The following is a 22,595-nucleotide window of genomic DNA, read 5'->3' as shown; positions in this document are numbered from 1 at the left end:
GTACAATAACACACCAACTAATACAGCATTAGAACATGCAGGGGGATACCTCTAACCTCCTGACACTAGATGGCAGCATAAGCTCAATATTAAGGTTCCAGAAATGCTGCTTTGTCTGATCAGAGTGAAAGCATGACAGTTCAGCAGGGCCAGATTCAATCAAACTTGTGTTGAGAAGGTTATATGCAGGGCCTTTGTTTGCAAACTGCTGCCCTAAGTGTCAGAACCATGTCGTGTTCAGTTCAGTTCACTTGTTTCCGAACTGGAGGCACTAACCAGTGGAGGAGCTACTTGGTAGTGTCACAGCATCCTCGACCACGCCGGAAATGCATTAGTCCACGGGAAGACATGTTTGTTGGCTACTGTGTAAACTCTGCAATGCTGGCTTGATTGACTCTTAAGACCATGTTGATGGTAAGACAAACCTAGAGAACCTGCATGCACAGAACATATAGAACCTGCTTCAGAGGTTGTGATCAAAATCCTTCCAATGTTTTTGCTTAAGACTGACATTCTACCCTGTTCAAATCTCTTTCCCGCTCCCGTTTTTAGGTGGAAAACTCAGGGGATCCTTGGGAAAACTTCCAAAATTCCCAGTCACTTTCCTATTGGGAATGTGTCTACTTGCTCATGGTCACTATGTCAACAGTGGGCTACGGGGATGTCTATGCAAAAACCACCCTGGGACGCCTGTTCATGGTCTTCTTCATCCTTGGGGGTTTGGTAAAACAAAAAATTTCTCTCCCCTCCTCCCCCCTTTGCCCCCCCCCCACCCTCAACCTGCCTGTCCCCATTTTCACACTATATAGAACTGTTATACCAGACAGCAAAATTTGTAAATGATACGTTAGTCTTTCAATGTCTTAATCAATATTATTATCTAGAAAGTATTTTGCAATGTAGCTTTACGATAGTTTAGCAATGTTTACATAGCACTGTTAAGCTTACCTATTTTTATATGTACAGTATAAAGTGCATTTGGAAAGTACGCAGACCTCTTTACTTTTTCCACGTTTTGTTACGTTACAGGCTTATTCTAAAATGGATTAAAAAAAAAAATTTTCCCTGGCTGCTTCTGTGTGTCGCTCTGGATGGGAGTCTGTTAGATGATTAATGTGATGTAGTTGTTGAGCGGCTTCACTGCAAGTATATTCTATGTTTTAAACATTCAATCAATCTACACACAATACCCCATAATGACAAAGCAAAAACAGGTTTTTATAAATATGGGCAAATTTATAAATAAATACAAAACTGAAATATCACAAGTATTCCGATCCTTTACTCAGTACTTTGTTGAAGCACCTTTGGCAGCGATTACTGCCTCGAGTCTTCTTGGGTATGATGCTACAAGCTTGGCACACTTGTATTTGGGGAGATTCTCCCATTCTTCTGTGCAGATCCTCTCAAGTTCTGTCAGGTTGGATGGGGTGCGTCGCTGCACAGCTATTTTCAGGTCTCTCCAGAGATGTTCGATCGGGTTCAAGTCCGGGCTCTGGCTGGGCCACTCAAGGACACTCTGAGACTTGTCCCGAAGCCACTCCTGCATTGTCTTGGCTGTGTGCTTAGGGTCGTTGTCCTGTTGGAAGGTGAACCTTAACCCCCAGTCTGAGGTCCTGAGTGCTCTGGAGCAGGTTTTCATCAAGGTACTCTCTGTACTTTGCTCCGTTCATCTTTCCCTCGATCCTGACTAGACTCCCAGTCCCTGCCACTGAAAAACATCCCCACAGCATGATGCTGCCACCACCATGCTTCACCGTAGGGATGGTGCCAGGTTTCCTCCAGACGTGACGCTTGGCATTCAGACCAAATATTTCAATCTTGGTTTCATCAGACCAGAGCATCTTGTTTCTCATGGTCTGAGAGTCTTTAGGTGCCTTTTGGCAAACTCCAAGCAGGCTGTCATGTGCCTTTTACTGAGGAGTGTCTTCAGTCTGGCCACTCTACCATAAAGGCCTGATTGGTGGAGCGCTGCAGAGATGGTTTTCCTTCTGGAAGGTTCTCCATCTCCACAGAGGAGCTCTGGAGCTCTGTCAGCGACCATTGGGATCTTGGTCACCTCCCTGACCAAGGCCCTTCTCTCCCGATTGCTCAGTTTGGCCGGGCGGCCAGCTCTAGGAAGAGTCTTGGTGGTTCCAAATTTCTTCCATTTAAGAATGATGGAGACCACTGTGTTCTTGGGGACCTTCAATGCTGCAGACATTTTTTGGTACACTTCCCCAGATCTGTGCCTCGACACAATCCTGTCTCGGAGCTCTACGGACAATTCCTTCGACCTCATGGCTTGGTTTTTGCTCTGACATGCACTGTCAACTGTGGGACCTTACATACTGTAGACAGGTGTGTGCCTTTCCAAATCACGTCCAATCAATTGAATTTACCACAGGTGGACTCCAATCAAGTTGTAGAAACATCTCAAGGATGATCCATGGAAACAGGATGCACCTGAGCTTAATTTCGAGTCTCATAGCAAAGGATCTGAATAGTTATATAAATACGGTATTTCTGTTTTTATTATTAATACAATTACAAACATTTCTAAAAAACTGTTCTTGCTTTGTCATTATGGGGTATTGTGTGTAAAATTTAATCAATTTTAAAATAAGGCTGTAATGTAACAAAATGTGGAAAAATTCAAGGGGTCTGAATACTTTCCGAAAAGTACCTGCTTAGGTTACTACTGATGCTATTTGTCTATTAGTATTATTGCAGTGATGCCTCATGTAGTAGCCTACTGTATATTTGCACTTGACAATAGTCACTCATGTCTTGCTCCCCTCCCTATAGCTTGTGGGTTGTATTTGTCTGAAGAGTAGAATTATAAGATAATGTGCTACTAGCAGATTGATAATGCTGTTTTTGCTTCTTAAAGCAGTCTGTTGTTTCAGGACTACCCCCTTCCTCTCGTGTCCCTCCCCACTATTCCAACAAACACAGTGGCAGGAAGACCAGGCCTAGGCCAGCCTGAGTGATACCATAGCGACCGCAGCTCTTCACACTCTGACATTTAACCCCATTCAGAACAGCACCCCCTAGAGGAAAAGGGGCTCACTGCAGCTAAACAGATTTATGTTAGTTTAGACTGTTAGCGTGTAACTCGATCCATCTCATATGATCCAATAGAAGATGACCCCCAGCTGTTTGAGAGTGTGCCGTGTGGTCGTCATAGCGATGTGAAGAAAGAAAGAAAGAGTGTTACTCTGTCTGGGGGCTGTTTAGGTCTGGCAGCAGTAGGTCTGTTTCCTATCAGGAGTGCCATTAAATGACTCCATTGTGGTGATGCTGTAAACCCAGATCAAACTCAAAGCTGCACTCACATCAACCTCACATCGTAACACATTATTTCCCCTGGATTTGGGTTTCGTGACTATATTGGCTTAGTAAAAGGTTAATGGATAAAACAGTAACGAAATAGCTCAATAGTTCATGGTTAGCTGAATAGTTCAGTTGGTAGAGTGTAGCTCAGTTGGAAGTGCATGGCGCTTGCAATGCCAGTGTTGTGGGTTCGATTCCCAAGGGGGCCCAGTATGGAAATGTAGGCTCTCACTACTGTAAGTCGCTTTGGATAAGAGCGTCTGCTAAATGACTAAAATGTCAACATAAAAACTGTTAGCAAAAATCTCAACAGATAGTAGATAGCTAAACAGTTAGCAAAGACCTGAACAGTTAGTGGATAGCTAAACTGTTAGCAAGCAGCTCAACAGTTAGTGGATAGCTAAACATTAAGCAAAAGCTTGACAGTTGGTGAATAGCTAGTTAACGTTATACGGTTAGTTAATGGCTCAAAACGGTTACAGAATAGCTCAATAGATCATGGATAGCTGAACAGTTAGCACATAGCTCAACAGATAGTAGATAGCTAAACGGTTAGCAAACAGCTCAATAGTTAGTGGACAGCTAAACAGTAAGCAACAGCTCAACAGTTTGTGAATAGCTATAAGGTTAGCAAACTTCTCAAAGGTTGGTGGATAGCTAACGGTTAGCAAGCAACTCAACAGGTAGTGGGTAGTTAAATGGATAGCAACAATCTAGACAGTTCGCTAAACGGTTTACAAACAACACTTTGTGAATAACTAAACAGTTAGTGGGTAGCTAAATGGCTAGTAAAAAGCTCAGCTGCTAAAGAGTTAACAAAAATGGCTAAACAGTGTTAGCGGGATATTGCTGTTGACATAGGCAGTTAAGAGAGAAGTACCTCCGGACAGGACAGGAGGCTGCAACTTTGCAAAATGCATCCAGCTCATTCCCACTGCCCTCCAAATGAGTCTTAATGTGTTTTGCAGCTGTGGACCATCAGGCCGGCCTGCTCAAATCAACCTGCCACATCATTGGTGTTTGTTGGACAAAACATGGCACATAGGGTTTTTTCCCCCTCTTCTCTTTGCTACTTCCAGATGTTTTAGATCCTATCACAGATCAACCGTTGTTGGACGGCTGTGGTAGTATTTACGCTTTACATTTTTTCTTCCCAAAACCCATGACCCTTAAAAACTGGGGTTTTCTTAATTAAAATGTTTTCTTTCCTATTTTTACCCCCAAAATATTAAAAAAAAACTTTGATTGGGCAACGCATCTCACTATCTCTTAGTTTGTTCTCTTCTTTAAAGTATCAGTGCTAAGTGAGAACTACGAGATAAACTTTTGGACACTATCATCCCCCCAGCTTTTCAGCATTTGCACATTTATTTGATATCTTAAGAAAAACACCCCCCCCCCCCCCCCCCCCCGCCAGAAATCTGTTTGGATTCAAGGGCCTGCTAGCTGACTCCCTCTCCACCTCCTCTATGGCGTAGTCTCTTTTTTTAGTCTCTTCTTCTGTCTCCCATCTTCTCCTTAGGCCATGTTTGCCAGCTACGTCCCTGAAATCATAGAGTTAATAGGAAACCGCAAGAAATATGGTGGTTCCTATAGTGCGGTTAATGGGAGAAAGTAAGTATTTTCCGGAAGGTTCTGCTGTCTTTCCTTGTACGCGGTAGAACCCTTTCTGCATGCCCTTTTCTTTTTTCTGTTTCATGCATGTAGGCCATGTTTGCTCGCTACGTGCCAGAAATTGCTGCTCTCATCCTTAATCGGAAGAAATACGGAGGGAGTTATAACTCAACACGAGGCAGAAAGTAAGTCCAAATCCAGTCAAGGTGTGGTTGTGTGACACAAGTGCTCCCCCTCAGGTTAAGAGTGATATGGGGGTTGATTCACCAAGTTACCATTACTTTAAAGTCACACTGCGTGACTGGAGACCTTGGCCATAAGGACACACATGTCCATGTCCCTTTACTCTCTCTATTTCTCTCTCTCTCCCTGTCTTTCTTCTCTCCCTGTCTTTCTTCTCTCGCTTTTTCGCTCTCTCGCTCTCTTTCTTTTGCTGTCTCTCTCATTGTCTCTCGCTGTCTCTCTTGCGCTCTCTCTTGTTCCCTCTCTCTCGATCTCTTGCTCTCTTTCTCTCTCCCTGTCTTTCTTCTCTCTCTCTCTCTTGTTCTCTCTCGATCACTCTCTCTTTCTCACTCTGTCCCTCACTCAGTGATTACCTGAAGTCCATCCTTGTGCTTTTGTTTTTTATTTTTACTTTTTGATACATCCTATGTGCTGCATTTTAATTTAATTTGAAAACTAGAGCTTTCATGACTACATTATAGACATATGCTATTAATATGTGATGATTTATTCCTAATTATGTACAGTACTGTTATGTGTTGTCCTACTTATTAATTCTGAGACCGTCCAATGACATTCCTCCTTCAATTGTGCTCTCACTAAGGAAGAATCAGGATCATGATGATACATCATTGTAAAATAACTAGTCATGAAACCCCTACTATCAGCTCTAAAAAGTACACGTTTCTGCTTCACAAGAAAATAGAAAAATACATTAATCCTCAACTGCATTATTATTGGTGGTCTTTTAGTAGCATCATCAATCTCAATGACCTTGCAGGATATGATTTCGTTTCTTGTTTTCATTTTGCTTGAGTTACTTCGATTAAGACATGTTTTTTTATATTTTTTATATATATTTTTTTTTTGCATCATTTATCTGCATGTTCTCTGTGACCTGAGCTCAGCTCAGTTGGCTTTTTCATGCTTCATGGTTCCCATGACAAACCTGACAAAAAGCTCAACTTCCTGTCTTGTCACCACCAGCCCCATCGCATCATCACTGTGTGACATGACTCTTATTAACCGCTCACTCGCATCATCTCTGCTCGACATGACTCTGGCCATGATCTTCAGTCAGCTCCCACACCCTGAATGCTGGATGCCTCGCTCTCATTGGAGGCTCTCGATTGCTCTTGGCTTGCTTTGCCCGCTTGGTTCTGTGGTGTCCCATTGTTTGGTTTGTGTGGCTGTAGTTGTGTGGGCAAGAGGTTGTGGTGTTGTGTGCGGTGGTGTGTGTGTGTATGTATGTGGACGTTCAGAACACAGGTTGTTGTGTTGTGTGTGTATGTACAGTGTGGCTGAGTCCCTGGTTCTGTGGCTCAAACCTTACTGGCTCAACAGCACATCACACAGACTAACTAACCTCTTAGTTAGACCCAGACTAACCCCACTGCTCCTAATAGTTTAGCTCAGCAGAATGAAGAGACTTCCTGCATCTCTCTCTCTCCCACCGTCTTTATATGTTCTACCTTACTATTTTCTTCCTCTCCCGCTTTCTCTTCATTCTCTTTATCCTACTCTCCCTCATTCTCTCCTTTATCCCCCTTGATCTCTCTCTCTCTACCCCGTTTCCCGTCAGTGAGACAAGATTAACGAGATGTTATGTTTGGCTGGCGCCCTGTGTCTCCATTCACTGACAGGGTGTTGAGAGAAGGGTTTGTCAAAACTGCCTACTCCCCCTCTCGCCACCTTTCCCTCTCCCTCACTCCCCCTTTCACACACTCTCCCACTTTCCCTCTTTACTGTACCTCTCTCTCTCCCTCTCTCGCCATTTCTTGCTATCTCTCTCTCTCCCTCCCCCTCCTCCTTTTCCCTGGCTGTACTGTACATGTGGTAGTAATCGGGCCCCCAGTTCAGCCAGCCAAGCACAGAGGCTCAGACTGGCACAATGGTATGTGTATTGTTATGTTATATACTGTATGTATGGGTTAATACTTTATATGTACAGATCAAGATACATATACAAACACATTTGTCATAATGGTTTATTGTTTCATTATGGAGAGTATACTTTTTGGGCAAGGAAAAATCTAAACAAGTTAAGTTCACAAAACTGTGGGTTAGGAAGATGTCCAACTTCCAGTTAATATTATACATCTTCAAGTGGTTTATCTGTAGACATAGAATACAGTTTCATGACACACACACACACACACACACACACACACACACACACACACACACACACACACACACACACACACACACACACACACACACACACACACACACACACATACACACACAAGTCAGCGTAGTGACAGATCTCACGTCGCCTACACTGATGTCATAAAGACGAGCGTTCTGTTGGCTCTCGACTCACTGCACTCACAGCCTTGTGGTTCTTATTAGGGCTCTGTGGTTTCCATTAGCCCCCACTGAAACAGAGGGACTGGTATGGAAACTGGGCTAAAACCTGGCTGAACCCTGCAGTACTCTGAATGTGTTAGTTCTCTGTGGGCCTGTGAGGGCTTGCAGCCTGAGGTGTGGAGACCTGGAGACTCTCATCCCAAACAAACATATTATATAATATGTACAGGACACATTAGGGAATTTAATGCACATTGTATTAACATAAATAAATACCATAATTAATGTGATACTGAACATGAATAAACTACATGAGTAACATTAGAGTATGAATAAGATCTCCAGTATTCAGGTTAGATAGCATCCAAATATATCTTCCTTGTTTCTGTGGCAGAATGTATTTTTTATGCTACACCGTGTTTCACTAGTTACAGAGATATAGGCCGCTGTTGAATGAAAAACACAAGAGATATGTTGTTTTGTTGCCTTTCTTTCTGCATCCTACAGTATCAGCCAAAGGATCAGAGCGATATCAATGGTGTGGCCTCTGTTGCTGGTGTTTGAGCTGTCTGTTTGCTGTGGTGAAGTATTTGATGTGTTTCTGATGATATGGTTTGTTAGGTTGAAGTCCTGCATGGTCTGTAATGCATGTTCTCGGACTTCCCTTGTGCATTTTCGTGTGATGCTGTGCACCTTCTATTGTGGCGCTTGGTATTTGTGTGTAATATTTTCTCATATGTTCTGTGCCACCGTGATTGTACACACAACTTGAGTTTTTGAGTTTGATATTTCATTGAGAAGTCCACGGTCGAATAAGCCTAAAGGAAGTTTTATATTTTTTTCAAACCAATGAATAGATTTTGAATTGTATCCTTACTACTCCTTAAATATATAGCCAAATACCTTCCTTGGCTTGGATACTGTGCTGTTGTTTATAATGCTAGCCCTGGGTCACCAATAGGCAAAATTATCAGTAGTCTGTCCATCCTGCAATGAAGTCAACTGAAGCATATATACTCTCAACAATGGTTCCGCTTTAAAAATCATATGTACACTACCGTTCAAAAGTTTGGGGGCACTTGTTTTTGAAGGAAAAATTTTTTTTTGTCCATTTAAAATAACATCAAATTGATCAGAAATACGGTGTAGACATTGTTAATGTTGTAAATGACTATTGTAGCTGGCCTTCTAGGCAGAGATCCTCTGTCCAGTGTCTGTGTTTTTTTGCCCATCTTAATCTTTTATTTTTATTGGCCAGTCTGAGATACTGTATGGCTATTCTTTGCAACTCTGCCTAGAAGGCCAGCATCCCAGAGTCGCCTCTTCACTGTTGACGTTGAGACCGGTGTTTTGCGGGTACTATTTAATAAAGCTGCCAGTTGAGGACTTGTGAGGCGTCTGTTTCTCAAACTAGAAACTCTTATGTACTTGTCTTCTTGCTCAATTGTGCACTGGGGCCTCCCACTCCCCTTTCTATTCTGGTTAGAGCCAGTTTGCGCTGTTCTGTGAAGGGAGTAGTACACAGCGTTGTACAAGATCTTCAGTTTCTTTGCAATTTCTCACATGGAATAGACTTTGTTTCTCAGAACAAGAATAGACTGATGAGTTTCAAAATAAAGTTCTTTGTTTCTGGCCCACAAATGCTGATGCTCAAGATACTCAACTAGTCTAAAGAAGGCCAGTTTTATTGCTTCTTTAATCAGGACAACAGTTTTCAGCTGTGCCAACATAATTGCAAAAGGTTTTTCTAATGATCAATTAGCCTTTTAAAATGATGAACTTGGATTAGCTAACACAACGTGCCATTGGAACACAGGAGTGATGGTTGCTGATAATGGGCCTCTGTAAGCCTATGTAGATATTCCATTAAAAATCAGCCGTTTCCAGCTACAATAGTCATTTACAACATTAACAATGTCTACACTGTATTTCTGATCAATTTGATGTTATTTTAATGGACCAAAAAAAACAAGGACATTTCTAAGTGACTCCACATTTCTGAACGGTAGTGTACATGGATACGAGATGTCTGAGATGAACTCGGTGTGTGTGTGTGTGTGTGTGTGTGTGCGTGTGTGTGAGTGAGAGTGTGTGAGTGCTCCCGCGCCTGTCTTAATGCAGAGCCACAATAAAGCCATTTACTACAATGCGCAAATCCCATATACTGTACTCAGCCTCTGAAGATGACTTCAGGACATTGGGAGTAGGAAAACATGACTGATGTTTTTGTCTCCCTGAATGGGACACATCATCTTCTGCCAATGGCTTTTGGCATCTCACTGAGACCTCTGCTCATCATCTGATCTCACCAGAGAGCTCACAGCCTCATCACATCGCTGAGTAGTTAGTCCAGGGCCCACCATGCAATCACCGCTGCTCTTCTAAACGCTTCATGGAATGAAGGCCAGATCTGTGAAAATCATTGTGTTCAATGGCTACCAGGCCATGTGTTGTCACCATGTCTACCAGGTGTCCACCAGATCATGTCTACTCCTTTCCTCTGGCCATGTCCACCTCAATCTGCTTCAGCCTGCATCAGTCTGCCTCAGCCTCAGTCTGCTTCAGTCCACTTAAGTATGCATCAGTCTGCTTTAGACCTCTTCAATGTGTTTCAATGCCACTTTGGACACACTGATCTGGACTGGAACTCATATTGACTTCCTTACCGTTCATATTCACACAGCTGAGAGAATTCACTCACACTCTTACAGTCGAGTCTTTCATATACAACAGGAGTTCATGTATCATCCACTGGTCTCATCTTCTCCCAGAATGAGAGCATGGGTTTGGATCACTGTTTGTTTCCGTTAGAACAGATCGAGCCTGATGAGTTAGGTCTTGTATAGTGATCAGGCCAGACCACAATTCTGAGTCAGTAACCCAATGCACAGACAGTCTAACTGCTCCGCCAATCGCATACAGGGACAGAGCTGCAGAAGCGAATTGTCATCTGGCATCTCTTGTCTTGTGGCATCTCTTGAATAGAGACATTGTAATTACACAGATTGTCTTACAGGTCTTTTTAGGGCAATTAGGGTAGCTCGTCGTCTCTGTGTCCAATTTAATCCCCTTGATGACAAGAAGCTGGACTCAACAAAAGCATGTTTGGGTTTCTCTTTATTTGAGGTGTGACGTCGGACATTGGCTCGACGACGTTGAGTTGGTTTTTCCTACCGCAGTACAAATGAGACTTTTGGTAAAGCTGAACGGTTCAAACTGTCTTTAATCCTGTGGATTAGTTTGATTATGTAGTGTATCAACATACTACTTTAACTATGGAGGCATTGGGAAATCCAGCCCTAGGCAGCTTGCAAAATCTTTGCTTTGTGCTGGAGAACAGAACTAAATAATACATATTTTGAGTAACCTGAACAGGCTTGATATGTTACAGAGATCTGTGTTCAAACTGACTCAAATCTACTCTGGTATGAGGGAAGATCCTATGTGAGTATTACTGTGAACCCCTCTATCTGAGAGCCTCTCTCTCTGGAGTGGATCATCACCATCTGACACTGGAGCACAGAGTGGAACCATGGGACAAACAAGGTCACGACCCCAGTCATGACCCCAGTCCGATCTATCCCCTATCTGTCTAAATCCATCTTCCTCCCGAAGTCAGCAGTGCTCTATGTCTGACATAGAACTCTACTTCACTTAAACACACTATCCTGCCATCCACACGTCAACCAGCCTGAAGTTCTGTTTAGAGGTCCTGTCAGCCGCAGACCAAGAAACCACTTTAGAAGGCTTTTAGTAATGCATTGTATGAAAGCGTGCGTGTATTCATGTACATGTGTTTGTCAACATGTATTCGGCTCTCAGAGGGACGGATGACAATCTAAACCAGAATGTGTACTGTAGGATTATATTTTAGGTCTCCTTAAAGTGGTTCAAAGTTCAGGGTTTGGTTGCACACGTCATGTTGGATTTTTCCATACAAGGAGGGGAAACTACGTTTTCACTCTGGTGGGGATTTGTTTTCTTTTACTGAAAAAACAACACCAAAAGTCATGTCTACTTTTCTGAATACATTTTTCTGACACAAATAGTTTTTTATTGGGAATTAGAGTTGAGAGTGCTTTGGTATGATGTGTGTGTTCTATTCGAGGCATTCCTGTGTTAGTTGTGATTTATGTTGCCTTGCTCAAGTTGATTTCACCCCCCCCCCCCTTTCTCCAGGCACATTGTGGTCTGTGGTCATATAACGCTCGAAAGTGTCTCCAACTTCCTCAAAGACTTCCTACACAAGGACAGGGATGATGTCAATGTAGAAATTGTTTTTCTCCATAAGTAAGTACATGTTTCACTCCCTGACTTTAAACCATTACATAGCATAGTTAAACATGAAATAATATAAACATAAAGCATAGGAAAATGTATTTTTCTCTATTCTTTCTCTCATGATCCCCCCCCCCCCCATTTAAAAAAATAATAAAAAATGTGGGGTCTAATGTATTTCTAAAGTATGCATAAAATATCTACACTATATATACAAAACTATGTGGACACCCCTTCAAATTACTGGATTCGGATAATTCAGCCACAACCGTTGCTGTTAGGTGTATAAAATCGAACACACAGCCATGCAATCTCCATAGACAAACATTGGCAGTACTGAAGAGCTCAGTGACTTTCAACGTGGCACCGTCATAGGATGCCACCTTTCCAACAAGTCAGTTCGTCAAATTTCTGCCCTGTTAGAGCTTCCCCGATCAGCTGAAAGTGGTGATATTGTGAAGTGGAAACGACTAAGAGCAACAACGGTTCAGCTGCAAAGTGGTAGGCCACACAAGCTCACAGAACAGGACTGCTGAGTGCAGAAGCGCGAAGCACATAAAAATCATCTGTCCTCGGTTGCAACACTCACTACGAGTTACTAACTGCCTCTGGCAGCAAAGTCAGCACAATAACTGTTCGACGGGAACTTCATGAAATGGGTTTCCATGTCCGAGCAGCCGCACACAAGCCTAAGATCACCATGCGCAATGCCAAGCGTCGGCTAGAGTGGTGTAAAGCTCGCTGGAGTGGCGTAAAGCTCGCCGATGTGTGATGAATCACACTTCACCATCTGGCAGTCCGATGGACGAATCTGGGTTTGGTGGATGCCAGGAGAACGCTACCTGCACGGATGCATAGTGCCAACTGTAAAGTTTGGTGGAGTAATAATGGTCTGGGGCTCTTTTTCATGGTTCGGGCTAGGTCGCTTAGTTACAGTGCAGGGAAATCTTAACGCTATAGCATACACTGACATTCTAGATGATTCTGTGCTTCCAACTTTGTGGCAACAGTTTGGGGACGGCCCTTTCCTGTTTGCATGACAATGCCCCTGTGCACAAAGCGAGGTCAATACAGAAATGGTTTGTCGAGATCGGTGTGGAAAAACTTGATTGGCCTTTGGGATGAATTGGAACGCCGACTGCAAGCCAGGCCTAATCACACAACATCAGTGCCCGACCTCACTAATGCTCTTGTGCTTGAATGGAAGCAAGTCCCCGCACCAATGTTCCAATATCCTGTGGAAAGCCTTCCCAGAAGAGTGGAGGCTGTTATAACAATGAAGGGGGATCCAACTCCATATTAATGCCCATGATTTTGGAATGAGATGTTTGACTAGCAGGTGTCCACATACTTCTGGTCATGTCTTTTTTTATGAGATCCAACCCCTTGATTGAGTACAGTACAGAGCACACTGCTTGTGAGTCACTCGGAAAGAGTTTCTGCTTCATTAGTTAAAAACTTCAAATCCCAACATGTATATGTCCTTGCACTCTCTTTCTCTTTCACTCTCTCACTCTCTGTTCCTGTAGTATTTCCCCTAATCTTGAGCTGGAAGCCTTGTTCAAACGCCACTTTACCCAAGTGGAGTTCTACCAGGGATCTGTTCTCAACCCTCACGATCTGGCCCGAGTGAAGGTACTGTACTAGCATGTACTGCTGTTATAAATCATATTACACCGTACTGTAGTTACAGGGTGAAAGGCTGTGCGTGAAAACAAGAAAATACTAAAAAGGCCAATGCTCCTGATCCCACCATCTAAGAGTGACAGCGTTTCAATCCAAGTTGGACCTTTGCTTTGACCTGACGAAGATCAATCTTGGGTTGAAATATGAATATTTGAAGGTGAGAGGGTTTCTGCTGTGTATTCTCTAACTCTTTATCGTTCTCTGTATAGATTGAGTCAGCAGACGCCTGTCTGATTCTGGCTAATAAATACTGTCCAGATCCCGATGCTGAAGATGCCTCTAACATCATGAGGTAATGATGATAATGATGATAAAAAATCTGGAGAGAGGACTGTTTACAGTATGTGTTCAATATATTTTTTTGAATTTGTAGGGTCATCTCTATCAAGAACTATTCCCCCAAGATACGAATTATCACTCAAATGTTACAATACCATAACAAGGTAGGGTCAGCACATCACTCCTACGCTTCCTGCAATGATAAACATAATGATAACTATGGTTCAAACGTCTTTGGAGAAGGGAGATGTGTAATATGTGTGTGTGTGTGTGTGTAGGCTCACCTGCTCAACATTCCTAGCTGGAACTGGAAGGAGGGTGATGATGCGATCTGTCTAGCAGAGCTGAAGGCTGGCTTCATAGCTCAGAGCTGTCTGGCCCAGGGCCTCTCCACCATGCTGGCCAATCTCTTCTCCATGAGGTCTTTCATCGAGGTAACGTTGATACAACATTAACATGACATTTTCACAATTATCTCTTTCATCAACCTAACAATGTCAGTAAGGGAACATTAGCACAAATTATTTGACGCAATGTCAGTACGGTAACATTAACGCAACCTTTTCACAATGTCTGTCATCGAGATAACGTTGACACAATAACAGTAAGGTAACATTAAGGCCTAGATTCAATCTGGTCCGCAGAAGATCCACGTTATAGCATGATTGACATTTAAGGGTCATTTCCGTTTGAGCCATGCAGTGTTTAAGGTGAATGCGGTCTCCGCAAACTAGTAAACGTTGCCTTTAAAATAGCCGAAAAGGGGTGATGGGATTGAATCTAGCCCTAACACAACCTTTTCACAATGAGGTCTGTCATAAGAGGTAACATTGACACAATACCAGTAAGGTAACATTAACACAACCTTTTCACAATGATCTCTTTCATTTAGGTAACATTTACAGAATGTCAGTTAGGTAACATCAACACAACCTGTTCACAATGTTGTTTTACTTTGGTATTTACTGTAGTACTACAGGATAGATACTGTAAGTGATTCCATGGGAGGACTGAGCTCTGGTCTGCTGAGTGAGACATCTCTGAGGGAGTGTTATCATTCAGAATCGTAACGGTCTTTCAGTCAGTCTGGTTTATCGTATATAATCTGTAGGATCCTTGGCACTCAGCATTGCAGAGGTGCTCCTCTATATGAAAGAGCTGGTCTTCTTGTCGTAAAGATGATGGAGAAGTTTATAATGAGCGGGCTGACGAGGTCAGGATGGAGAAGAAACATCTGCTGGCCATATTTCCTGTATGAAAACATAGACTAAGAAATGTAGAAAAGATGGACTATCGACGCTAAAACATAAACGGGGATCTAAGCTGTGAATGAAAAGGCATTGCCCTCGTTAAAGAGGGATTTAAAACGTTCGGCTTTCATCATCTACCATATGACAGCTGCAAAGCTTTCAGGAAACTCATCCCTCATCGTCTATGGCAGCTCAGTGGATATGATGTAGCCTGCTTGAACATCTGACAAAGAAGGGAGGAATCACTTCACATGAGAGGACGAAATGAAGACCTACAGTATTATTGTTACCATTATTTGATGAGTTGTGAAGCGGTACAGCCCTAGTCAGTCAGAACTCATGCTAGGCCAAGCCTAGTGAAACAACTTGTACATGATATACTGTCACCAAGTCAGCACGCCTTTGCTTCACTCAAAGTTGGTAGTTTTTCAACAAAAACAGTCAACTAAAACGCTATATTCAAACCATACCATCTCTGGTTTAATAGCAGGATGAATACACACGGAATACTCTATATTATTAAAATAGTTGGCAACAGAAAGTCGATGTCAAAATGAATGACCGAAGAACATTAAATTATTTGAAATCTATCATAAATGCTAACATTTTGAATGGCACCATTGTGCGGTTGAGAGAGGACAGGAGTAATTAAAATAGTTCTGTAATAGAGGTGGCCTCTTCTGATTCTGTCAGCATGCCTTAGACTTAGAGACCTCCATAAACATATGAACCTAAAGGCACAACGCTAGAAACGGAATGCTTATAGTGCATGGTGGGTTGCACTTGAGGACCGATTATTGTGAGGCTTCTTAACGAGGTGAAGAGTGATGTGTCCGACAGCTTTTCTCAGCACAACTCTTACTAGGTAATTACAGAGTATGCGTTCCAAATGGCACCCTATTCACAATTTAGTGCACTACTTTTGACCAGGGCCCATAGCGCTATATAGGGAATAGGGTGCCTTTTGGTACACATCATGGAGAAATAGGTCAGTTCTGACACATTCATCTGCAGACGTCTGTAATGAGCCTGTGTGTGAATGGGAAAGGAGGGATGTCTGGTCAGATCTGGATGAAGTTCATCAGGCCTTGTTTTGTTACCAGGGTGATAATAGTCTGTCGTCATGGCAATTTGTCGTCACAGGTGATTGAAACAGGAAGAGAACCAGAAAGTTAGTGAAAGGTGCTAATGAGAGACCCAAAAATACACACATACGCACACACACAATATAATGGATGCCATCTCCGCAGGATCCCCTTGATTAGTGTTCCCCTAAAGATGCCTGACCAATTGCTCTTACCCCAAACAGGCGAGGCGTGTGTGTGTTAGTTATAGAGGAAGTGTGTTCTGAGTCCCATATTAAAGCCTGTATAGCAGTCAGGATGGGGTGGAGTTATGATAGAGACATGGAGACCGTTTCATAATGGGTCTAAGGATCTGAGTGTGTCTGCAGTTCATCAAAGTGTCTTCTCCATCACTAAGAGACTGCTAATGAGGATGGGCTTATAAAGGGCTTATAAGGGGCTTATAACTGTGCTCAAGTTACTACTATACACATTTTCCATTTGTATATGTATTTATATGTATCTTTACGTATTTATATATGTATTTATATGTATCTTTACGTATTTATATATGTATTTATATGTATCTTTACGTATTTATATATGTATGTTGTGCTTGTTGCTTCTCAGATTGAAGAGGATACGTGGCAGAAGTACTATTTAGAAGGGGTAGCTAATGAGATGTACACAGAGTATCTGTCCAGTGCCTTTGTGGGGCTCTCCTTCCCAGCAGTCTGTGAGTAAGTATGACACACCACAGTGATCTAGTCCTTGGGCCGGTATGGGTAACTCTCTGCTACAACCACTGTTCTGTCCCTGGTACTGCTACAACCGCTGTTCTGTCCCTGGTACTGCTACAACCGCTGTTCTGTCCCTGGTACTGCTACAACCACTGTTCTGTCCCTGGTACTGCTACAACTACTGTTCTGTCCCTGGTACTGCTACAACCGCTGTTCTGTCCCTGGTACTGCTACAACCACTGTTCTGTCCCTGGTACTGCTACAACCACTGTTCTGTCCCTGGTACTACTACAACTGCTGAAGAATAGTTGGTAGATAGAGGAGGACAATGACATTAAGAGTAAATTAATATAAAAGAAAAGTAACATTTTAATTTGAAACTATTGGTAATGTTGAAATAGTAGCTTTATAATGTAGAACCTTGAAGAGGCATACCCTTCCCTTACAATCCTCTGTGTGTGTCTGTGTGTCTGTCTGTGTCAGGCTGTGCTACGTGAAGCTGAAGCTGTTGCTTATCGCCATCGAGAACAAGTCGGAGCTGGGAGAGAGCAGGTTTGTGTCTCTGTTTTTCTCTCTGTTTCTCTCTGTGTTGTACAGGACTACATGGCTGCTCTTGTTCTGTGTATCACCACTGGACCTCTCTGTCTGTAACATCCCAGAACCTTTTTAAATCTTAGGATGTCTTTCAAGATTTATCTGTAAATAGTTGTCTCTGTGTTGAACCATGAAAACCATTAACGCTCTATGGTACTATTAACTTGCTAACTATTAACATGAAATACTACTTACTATATTTCACTTACCATAAATTGCTAAATCCCACCCACCCCAACTCCAACAACAGTGTGAACTGGTTTTGTGCAAATAATGCGTTTATAGTAGTTGTTTTAGTTTAGTTTTTACTATATTATGAAATCACTATAGAAGAAGTAATGTCTAACTAACTTGTTATATATTTTGAAAAACACTTATTTTAAAACTTTCTCTCAGCCTTTTTGTAGTGTGCTTGCACCTGGACATGGTATAGTGAGGCATTTCTTTTGGTCATGCCAGGCTTTTTTCCACTACATAGTGCCACCATTCTCAGTGCCATCTGAACTGCATATCTCTCTGATAGCAGAAGTCAATTATTTCACAGATGCAATATGTGTAACAAGATCAGCTCTTCTAGATCTTCAACCTTCTGGTTTACTAAGTGATATGAAGGTCTTCACCTTTTTCACAGAGTGCTACAGCAAGCACTTTCATTTCCCCATCAGAAGGTAGAAGGACAGCACATTGAGACATATTGAGACACATAATATGATTTTTCATCTCTCCTTTTATGTTAATAACAACTGTTTGATTTGAGGTTGTTTTCTTGTTGTTTGCAGAAGCCGAAAGCGGTATGCCCTCTTCCTTATCTTTCCCTCCAAAGTTCAACCCTATCGCCACCACTTTAGAGCTTCTGACTTTGGGTCATGTTTCCTAAGGATCCATTTCCAAACCCTATATCAAAATGGGCCAATGTCTCACTCTATCTTTGATTGTGTTCCTTGTGCCTAATGCACTAACTTCTTTGCAGGCAGAGAGAGGATAGTTGAATTTGACTCGTTTGTAACTCTTGTTGATTTGTCTGATGTTGTCGACGTGCCCAGGCTAACACCATCTCCTCCATTTTTACCTCCTGTTTTGAGTTTCTTTCTGTCTCTCTTAATTTGTCTCTCACTTCAGTTCTTTTTCAGTGTCCTCAGTCAGTCGTAACTGTGTGTGAACTTTGCCAAACTGATTATAATTTTCTTCTGGGTGTTTCTTTATTTTTGTGCTATGCTCATCATCACAACACTACTTCATATTATTATAGTTTTGATAGTGTCATCTCACGTATCAGTCAGGAAACAGATTGTTGATGTCTGAACCCCAGAAGGGTTTATGATGGATAAGGCTATTGTTGATTGTTTGCACATTTCTGCAATATTATGGAATCGATGGATTGATTATGTCATTGCAGTTTGACACAAATGCATGTTTTATAGATTTTTACGATACCAACAGCATTTATTAAGCCATGTCATATCTTATTCAAGGCATGGGACCATTGACTTTGGATAACTTAACATTTATCCAATGGAGTTTTTAGGCCATGTTTTCCATGGGTGCTGCAAATCATCTTCATACTTGCATTTCATCCCTTTCTTACTGTTTTGTCATATGTGTGTGGATACTGTTTGCTTTCTGTGCGTGCGTGTGCGTGCGTGTGTGCGTAAGCTTGTGTGTGTGTCAGTCACCATGTACCCCCATACCTGTGAGTCTCTGAGTAGATGTTATCAAGTGAGGTCACTTTCTGTCAGTTTGGTGTTTAAGAAAACAATCCAACTGCACAGAAGTTACTGCAACAGTCTGCATCTACGTACCTGTCTCTTTATCTGTACTGCAGTGGCTATGCCTGGTCTGTTTTACAAGTGTCCTACTCACTCTGTTTGGTAACTGCATGTAATAACACTCTATCATATGGGATGCTTGCCTTGTTGCTCACAATATGAGGTTTTGATACAGTTTGGGCCTCTATACATAATTGGAGAAAATGACATTTTGTTTCATTTCTTAGTTATTAGATCTGAAATGTGTAAACTATGTGAAATCTCAGATTTGGGCAGCAATGTGTTTTTTTGTAGTGGCTTTGTTAGTTTATTTAGTATTTTTCCAAAACAGCATGTCAAACGTGATTCCTGTTTTCTACTCTGGGGCCATTCTATCTGACATAAAGCTCAATAGGGCAACTCTAAACTTAAGTTTAGCAGAATATCATGTTATTTTGCTGTTGCTATTGATTACAGCTTTATAATTGATCCAATCTCCCCCTTATTGTTTAAGTATGTTGTTTGTAGAGCCCAGAGGAAAGATTTTTTTTAATCATTTGCAAATTAGTCTGTAGTTTTCAGCTGCTCTCAGCTATTTTCTGAGCCTGCGTGCACTTTTCCACAGTATAATGTTGGTATAGACAAATTGTCTAAAATCTGTCTAAACACTACCAAAGTACCAAAAACTAACCTTTAATGTATGAAGGCCGAACATTGAATGACAGTGAATAATTAATAAATTAAAGAGTTGGTAAAATGAAGTATTAGTAAATTAAAGAGTTGGTAAAGTAAAATAACATATTAGTAAATTAAAAGGTGAATATAGTAGAATCAGGTATTAGCAGGTCAGTCAAGCATAAAACTTTAATAAAGTACAATGAAGTATTAGTAAAACACAGCATTAGTAAAATGAAGCCTTAGTAAAGTATAATAAAGCCTTAGTAAAGTAAACTATTGGCAAAGTATAGTATTCATAAAATAAGAAGTAAAATATTTGTTAAGTATTATCAAAATAAGTTAGGAAAGTATTTCTAAAGTATTATTAATTTCCCTTTCGTCTGGGCTCGGAGGCCAGGGGTGTCGTCCCCTGACTGTCGGTCTGTGTGTTCCGTTTGTTAGTCTGTCTGCACTCCCATCATTGATGATTCCTACCCACAGGTAACCATTAATGAACTGGGCGTATGTGCGTGTGTGTCGTCCACTCTCGTCTGTCTAATTCAGGGGGAATGATACAGCCAGTCCATACAGGCACCCTACACACACAAACACCATCCAAATCTACATTATCTTCTTTACTGTAGACATATGTTTGAGGATACAGTTTTAGGGTCGGTGAGGTTAGGGGTTACAGTGTTAGGGGTCAGAATGAATTTGAGTATGAATATTACTTATCCATTAGATAACATTACATGGCCATTTCCCTCAGCTTCTTGGTTATTAATTTGTTCCCCCTGATACATCAACATGGACACTGATAATGTAAAGAAAAAATGTATATCATATCACATTTCTTAGCTCAAATACCCTAAATCAGTACTGTAGCAGTACTATAACAATACTATAATACCCTTAAGCAGTGCTATAACAATACTATAATACCCTAAAGCAGTACTGTACCAGTACTATAACAATACTATAATACCCTTAAACAGTGCTATAACAATGCTATAATACCCTTAAGCAGTGCTATAACAATACTATACTACACCAAAGCAGTACTGTAGCAGTACTATAACAATACTATAATACCATTAAGCAGTGCTATAACAATGCTATAATACACTAAAGCAGTACTGTAGCAGTACTATGACAATACTATAACACACTAAAACAGTACTGTAGCAGTACTATAACAATACTATAACACACTAAAGCAGTACTGTTGCAGTACTATAACAATACTATAACACACTAAAGCAGTACTGTAGCAGTACTATAACAATACTATAATACACTAAAGCAGTACTCTAGCAGTACTATAACAATACTATAATACACTAAAGGAGTAATGTAGCAGTACTATAGCACTACTATACTACACTAAAGTAGTACTGTAGCAGTACTATAACAATACTATAATACACTAAAGCAGTACTGTAGCAGTACTATAACAATACTATATAACAACACTTAAGCCTACAGGAGATGATTCCTATTCCTCTGTAGTCTTAGTCCGAGGGCTGTTCATTCCCTTGTCTTCCACTGTCCAGTACTAACCCAGGTAACAGTATCTAACTGTAGTGTAACACGCCCGTTACATCATTCTGATAGCTTATTGGCTCTGACTTCTGAGACTGAAACCACTCCATAACAACAATTTAATTATTTCTGCCCCAAACCCCATCCAAGCCAATCAGAACCATGGTGAAAAATAAAATAATTAAAATGTACAAACCAACTCATGCTGTTGCACATTCTGTCCATCTGTGTGAGTAGCCTCAGAGAAGGTGGCTGAACATGGAAACAATGGAAGAAGCAAGGTGTTTTTCGACACAATAACACTTGAACAAATACTCACCTCCATACAGTGGCCTACTAGCTCACACTGATAGCATTTACAGTACTTCCATTCCATACCACTCTCCAAACAAAGCAACTGGAGACTGCAGAAGCTGTGATTCCTTTGACCAATCCAATCAGGCCATTCTATATCTCTGGCTGTAGTAGTGTAGCTCCAGCTAGAGGGTTGATGGTGTGTGTGTGTGTGTGTGTGTACCATTCCTCGTGATTAGCGTGTGAGTGTGACTCTAACGGCCGTAACAGCGCCTACAGAGCGTGATGTCATCTATCTCTCCCATTACCCAGCATCCTCATCAACCCGGGGAACCACGTAAAGATGCAGGAAGGAACTCTGGGGTTCTTCATCGCCAGCGACGCCAAAGAAGTAAAGAGGTAATGGCAGAAAAAGGCCACAGTCTCAGTTTAAGGCCTTGTCTGTGTTTTCTATCTTCACCCTCTTGGTGGCTAAAAAAGTCACCATACTGTACAAAGCGATTAGACATTAAACTCCTAGAAATATCATTGGTAAAAGTAAAAGCCAGCTGGTAAAAGCCAGCTCACAGCTCAACCTGGTGGAATGGGTAGAACTCAATTGGTGTAAGTTGCAAACCAAGATAATAAGTGTCTATGCTGCTGTTTCCCCCCAGAGCATTTTTCTACTGCAAAGCTTGTCATGACGACATCACAGACCCCAAACGGATCAAAAAGTGCGGCTGCAAACGACGTGAGTACAGCTACTCTCCGTCCACAACACCACCACTCACCCCTCTCATGCTCCTCCCATCCCCAAACCCTCCCCTACCCCCCAATGTCTCTGAAGTATGATTAGGATGTGCTATAATAAAGATTGTCATATCCCTTACTGTTTCTCATAGTAATGTCCTTTTACAGTGGTAAAATGGAAATGGAAATTGCCCCAGTGATTACCTTGAGTCCCTTTTGAGTGTATCAACTGTGATCACAACTTTCAAACCTTCATTGTGGTATGATCTGAAG

The 22,595-nt window shown here is 41.7% G+C and overlaps 1 protein-coding gene across 1 annotated transcript in view; it reads left to right on the top strand.

Annotated features, from left to right (window-relative positions):
- LOC120045928 (calcium-activated potassium channel subunit alpha-1) overlaps nucleotides 1–22,595 on the top strand; it is a 176,926-nt gene that overhangs the window by 94,063 nt on the left and 60,268 nt on the right. Inside the window, exons 8-19 of the mRNA XM_038990854.1 lie at nucleotides 553–723; nucleotides 4,838–4,929; nucleotides 11,644–11,754; nucleotides 13,272–13,377; nucleotides 13,638–13,720; nucleotides 13,802–13,871; nucleotides 13,986–14,141; nucleotides 16,652–16,761; nucleotides 17,245–17,313; nucleotides 18,135–18,146; nucleotides 21,906–21,992; nucleotides 22,247–22,323. Coding sequence (XP_038846782.1) covers nucleotides 553–723; nucleotides 4,838–4,929; nucleotides 11,644–11,754; nucleotides 13,272–13,377; nucleotides 13,638–13,720; nucleotides 13,802–13,871; nucleotides 13,986–14,141; nucleotides 16,652–16,761; nucleotides 17,245–17,313; nucleotides 18,135–18,146; nucleotides 21,906–21,992; nucleotides 22,247–22,323 — 1,144 coding nt within the window. The remainder of the gene's footprint in view (nucleotides 1–552; nucleotides 724–4,837; nucleotides 4,930–11,643; nucleotides 11,755–13,271; nucleotides 13,378–13,637; nucleotides 13,721–13,801; nucleotides 13,872–13,985; nucleotides 14,142–16,651; nucleotides 16,762–17,244; nucleotides 17,314–18,134; nucleotides 18,147–21,905; nucleotides 21,993–22,246; nucleotides 22,324–22,595) is intronic.

Source organism: Salvelinus namaycush, chromosome 4 (assembly GCF_016432855.1).
Source record: "Salvelinus namaycush isolate Seneca chromosome 4, SaNama_1.0, whole genome shotgun sequence".
In the NCBI taxonomy this organism is placed as follows: Eukaryota; Metazoa; Chordata; class Actinopteri; order Salmoniformes; family Salmonidae; genus Salvelinus; species Salvelinus namaycush.
The sequence above is the reverse complement of the archived record's forward strand: the minus strand, read 5'-3'. Positions and strand labels throughout refer to the sequence as shown.